General features: G+C 36.5%; 1 protein-coding gene across 1 annotated transcript; it reads left to right on the forward strand.

The window, feature by feature from the left end:
* Nucleotides 1–3795: 3795 nt before the first annotated feature.
* Nucleotides 3796–5102, forward strand: LOC106763484. Its single transcript, XM_014647671.1, has 2 exons — nt 3796–4035; nt 4329–5102. The coding sequence occupies exons 1-2, from the start codon at nt 3796–3798 to the stop codon at nt 5100–5102; spliced, it is 1014 nt and encodes a 337-aa protein (XP_014503157.1).
* Nucleotides 5103–5369: the final 267 nt, after the last annotated feature.

The raw sequence follows: 5369 nt of genomic DNA on the forward strand, positions 1-5369 counted from the left end.
TTCTCTTCTCTCTTTCTCTATTCTCTCTTGTTCTCTTCTCTCTTGCTCTATTATTTCTTATTCTCTTCTCTCTTGCTCTATTCTTTCTTGTTCTCTTCTCTCTTGCTCTATTCTCTCTTGTTCTCTTCTCTCTCTTTCTTCTTTTTCTCTTCTCTCTTTTTCTATTCTCTCTTGTTCTCTTCTCTGTCTTTCTTCTTTTTCTCTTCTTTCTTTTGATTCTTGCTCTTGTTTTTCTCTTTTTAATCTCTCAACTCTATATTTGCTTGTCTCTTCCCATAACCTCTTAAGATTTTCTAGAAACTCACTTTCCCTATGAGAGAACCCACTTAAATTTTTAATGAATGATTGGCCTTCTCTAATAAGCTCTCTCATAAGTTCTGAGTTTCTTTGAGATTCTGGAGGCACAAACTTTCTTCTCAAACAAGCTTTCAATTCCTTCCAATTGTGGATGGGGGATTTTCTACCTATCCTAACATGGTATTGCCTTTCCTCCCACCATTCTCTTGCATGAATTTCAAATCTAGAAATGTAAAGACTAAGGATGTAAGATTCACAATCTNTAGAATAATAGGATTCAGATTTACTTCTACTAATCATGAAGAAATGCATGTCATCAATTTCCCTTTCCCAAGCTAGGTATGTTAATGCACCAATATCCTCACAAAAGAATGGAATATTTTCCATAGCTTGTTTATACAAATTATCCTCAATCCTATCAAACTCATAAAATGAACAAGTCTTCCTTCTAGCTTTGTCATGCTCTCTCTGGATATCTTTGTAACTAAGTGGCTTATCAAAATTAAAATCCCTAGAAGAGTATCTTCCAGACATTTTATGAATTTAAAAGTTTTCTTGAAGTAAGGATGAAAAGATTTCACTTAAAAGCAATATTCCAAGTAAGAGAGGTGAACCTAAAAAGGTTGCTTAAATACCAAGTCTTGCCTTGCCAAATATGCTTATAGCTACTTACTAAAAATCCTTAAATCAAAATTACCTCTAAATTCAACAAAAGTCTAGAAACAATCAATCATGAAGAGAAAACTAAACTTGAAGACTTTTCCAAAAACTTTGAAGAAATGAAAGAAGTGAGGTCTCTTGGGTGAGGCTTGGACTTTGGATCCAAGACACACTCACCGTCTACCAATTTTAATGAGAAATTAAGAGCAAAAGGTTTACAAGTGATGGAAGAACATTTGTGAATTCTTCCAAGTCACTTGCTTAATGGCCATTTACAAATGCTATTACAAATCAAAGGAACGGAGCCATAAGGAAAGGAATGAATCAATTTGTGCAGCTTTGGCTGCTCTCAAAAGGTATTGAATCAATGGTGATTCACACAATTCTCTCAGCTGCTGGTGTGAAACTCTTCTGCCGTGACAACCAGCACTTGCAAAACCAAAATCTGTTGTTGCTCGGTCAAGAATTACAGCCCGATAAATGGTCACTGCTGCATAAAAATCAGCTTCCAATCTGATCTTTTCCTTCACCAATCCTCTTCCTAAAGTGCTACCAATTATGCAAAGTCGTCTGGAACCAATCTGCAACCACAAGGCTACTCACAAGAACCACCAACTATCAATTACAATTGCAGAAAAATTTTATGTTTGTTGCTGGAATGATAACAGAGTAAAGTGCTCTTGGGAATAATTCTAAAAGAACGTCAGGAAACTATTGACACTCATGCAATTCATACATCATACTATGAATGAGTTAAACAAAGCAAGCGTTGAAACAAAAGAATTACCCCAACAATTAATGAAAGAATCATATATTATTAAGAATCAATTCAAATACATGAGAGTTCACAAGGTTACATAATCCCCCAACAACAAATAGATTTTAGTTCACCATAAACATGGTTAAACTAGATGGACAATGGAGAAGAATGAGATAGGAAAACCCTAAAAGTTGAAGATGGAAGCTCCAAATCTGCCTCCAAAGAATGAAAGAGTATGCTGTTGCGCCTCCTTTGTCAAAGATATAAAACCTAGGGCATCTGGGTCCTTTAAATAGAGTAGAAAAAAACAGAAACAAGCCCTAGGCCCATGTCGTTGGCGCTCAGCGCCCCACTTAGGGCGCTGATAACGGGTGAAAACACCGTTATTTGATACTAAATGCACCTTTTTTGACTTAGAAACTTGTTTTAACTCATGTTTTTCCTTTAATTTTGTGAATAAGAGTGTTGAGGTTATACTTGATGATTTTATCACTAAATTTCCTTGATTTTGTAGGCCATTAGATTGATTTGAATGAACAGTTAAAGTACCAAATAATTGGAATGCAGAAAAGTCAACCAGAATACAGAAAAGTCAACCATATTAAAGAAAAGTCAACCCGAGTGCAGAAAAGTCAACCAGAGTGCAGAAAAGTCAAGTTGAGGGCAGAAAAAGGGCGTTGAGCACAGAATTTTGTGTCGTTTCGTGCCTGGTCACCCTTCTAGGGGCGTTGAGCGCCAGGGTCTTCTTCGTACCATGCCCGGGAGCCCTTTTAGGGGCACTGAGCGCCACTCCTCTTGCATTCACGCTTTGGCACCCTAAGTGGGGCGCTAAGCGCAGGCGACTGGGCTTGGGCTGTGTTTTCTATAATTATTTCGAGCTATTTAATGATTTGGACAACATAGAGAAGGTATCTTTTGATAGAAGAGGCGCAAAAACACACCTTTTTCACCCCTCGGAGGCGGATTTGGATGTAGAATCTCCTATCTTCAACTTTTAAGGTTTTATCTCTTATTCTTTTCCATTATTCATCTAGTTTCACCATGATTATGGTGAACTAAACTGCAATTGTTGTGGGGAAACGATGTCATCCTTTGAAACTCTCATGTATTGAATTGATTTATATTATATATGCTTCATTCATTAATTGTTAGGGTTTTTTCTCTATACTCTCTGCATTACTTTGTTTAACTCATTCATAGCATGATCATTGATTTTGTCGATATGAACACATATGGGAAAATCTAGATCTGGGAAATTTCTTCCAAAAGCAGTATTACCTAGACATAGGGATATGAGTTTTGGATGCGTTTAAGCTTCTCTACGTATGTAATGCAAAACTAATTATTAGGGAGACAAGATATGGTAAACTAGTATTAAGGATAGGCTTTCTTCACCGAGACATCGGGTTTAAAGTAAATTAGAAAGTGGCATTAACATTAATGAAGAAGACAAGTTCATAAATACATGAGAGTGGATAGGAGAAGTCGAAACGCCCAACAACCTAATCATCACATATTTTTCAAACCAATTACCTGTGCATTTTTTTTGTCAATTGATTAAACACTTGCGTTCATGTTTAATTTTCACATTACAAACCTAATGATATTGTTCTCAAGTCTTAATTATTCAAGAAATCACATGACTATTTAGGTCATGAGTCTCTAGGGAAAACGATACTTGGTCTTACTATTTATATTACTTGATACGATTCGATACACTTGCTAGAGTCTTAACAAGTTTTTGGCGTCGTTGCTGAGGACTCATGGTTTAACTATTCTATCTGTGTGATTATGGATTAACTTCGACTTGACTTTTTTTATTTTTATTTTGTTTTTTTTTTTGTGCTAATAATTGCTTTCTAGGTTTTTGTTTTCTTGTGTATGCAAGATACGATTCGTACTAGAAGCAAGAAAAACTCGGGACCTCTTCTTGAAGGATTGAGTTTAACTAGAAGGAGAAGGAGAAACAAAACGTCTAGAGAATTACTTCCTTCTCCGGAGACACTTTTACAACCCTTACTGCAAGGATTTGACCAGAGTACTGAAGACATGGCTGCAGAGAATAATGGAAGACCACTATGGCGGATTACACAACTATATTTAGCCCTCATCATTTTAATAGCATTGCAAGGTTGATGGTCAATCCTGCAAATATGGAGGTGAAACCGGTGTTGATACAAGTGGTGAAGAGCAACCTATTCAATGGACTGTCTCGTGAAAGTCCATATGAGCATCTGACTACATTCAGCGAGATTTGTAATACTGTGAACATCAATAGTGTGCCGGATGAGGCTATAAAGCTTACTAGAAGTGGTAAAGTGCTAGATGAGAGAAAATTGAGAGAAAAAAGAAAGAAACTTTGAGTGAGGAAGAAGAATGTGAGCGGAAAAAGAAAAGAGAGGAGGAAGAAAGTGAGAGGAGAGAAAAAGAGAGAATTGAGGGTGAAAAAAAGAAAGAAGAGGTGGATGAGAGAAAAAAAGAAAAAGATTTTGAAAAACCCCTTCCTTATCCAAAAACTTATTCAAGGAAGGAGAAAGAAAAACAGTTTGAGCAGTTCATGGAGATCTTTAAGAAATTGGAGATCACCATACCTTTTTTTGAAGCACTGTAGCAAATGCCTTCATATGCAAAGTTTTTGAAGGAGAATGTCACAAAGAAAAGAAAGTATATTGAGAAGGAGACCATTGAAGTACAAGGAAATTGCAGTGCAATCATACAAAAGATGTTGCCTCCTAAGCTTCAAGACCCAGGAAGCTTCACCATTCCATGTACCATAGGAGATTTGGAAGTTGGAAGAGCTTTAATTGATTTGGGAGCTAACATTAATCTAATGCAACTTTTTATGTTCAAAAGGATTCAAGGCTTGGAACTCAAGCCTACTAGAATGACACTTCAACTAGCGGACAAGTCTCTTAAAAACCCTTATGGGGTGGTTGAAGATGTGATGGTGAAAGTAGACAAATTCTTCTTTCCAATGGATTTTGTCATAATGGAGATGGAGGAGAACGGAAATGTGTCTCTCATTCTAGAGAGACCATTCATGAAGACAACTAGAGTCTTAATTGATGTGGAGAATGACAAGCTTAAAGTAAGGGTGCAAGATGAAGAAGTGAATTTTGACTTGTTCAAGGCTATGTCACACCCTAAGGATGATAAGGCATGTTTCCAAGTTGACATTATTGATGAAGTTTGTATGATGCAAGGGAAGAAGGTGCGTGATGCTTCTCCTCTTGAAAGAACTCTCATTGATGAATGTGAAGATTTGAATGAGGAGGAGGAGAAGTTAATTGATGAGTGCTTGACGGATTTGGAGGTATTAAAAGAAATCCCAATGGATGAGGCTAGTTTTGAGAAGTTGATACCAAGGAGGAAGTCAAAGAAATGATTTTGCCCAGGTTTTTATGGCTGATTGAATTACATGTGTGTGTCATATGATCAAGGCCATTTTTTATTAGGCCTTTCTTAGCCAATGCATAAATTTTCGTCCTAATGCAAAAGAGCACACTGTGTTCTATCCTTTTTGAACCTAAGCCTTAAATAGAATTGAAAATCCTTTTGAAAATCTTTACCTTGAGTTAAGTTGAGAATTATTGTGTGGTATTGATAATGGTTCAAGTTTGGGGTTGTTGGGAAAGTTGAAAAAGAAAAGATA

The sequence above is a fragment of the Vigna radiata genome, chromosome 6 (genome assembly GCF_000741045.1).
Source record: "Vigna radiata var. radiata cultivar VC1973A chromosome 6, Vradiata_ver6, whole genome shotgun sequence".
NCBI lineage: Eukaryota > Viridiplantae > Streptophyta > Magnoliopsida > Fabales > Fabaceae > Vigna > Vigna radiata.

Excerpts from the sequence above, each read along its gene's own strand:
- LOC106763484 (XM_014647671.1), top strand. The coding sequence starts at position 3,796 with ATGGCGGATTACACAACTATATTTAGCCCTCATCATTTTAATAGCATT. Across the intron at positions 4,036-4,328 it reads AGCTTACTAGAAGTGGTAAA|CAAATGCCTTCATATGCAAA; the intron begins GTGCTAGATGAG and ends GAAGCACTGTAG.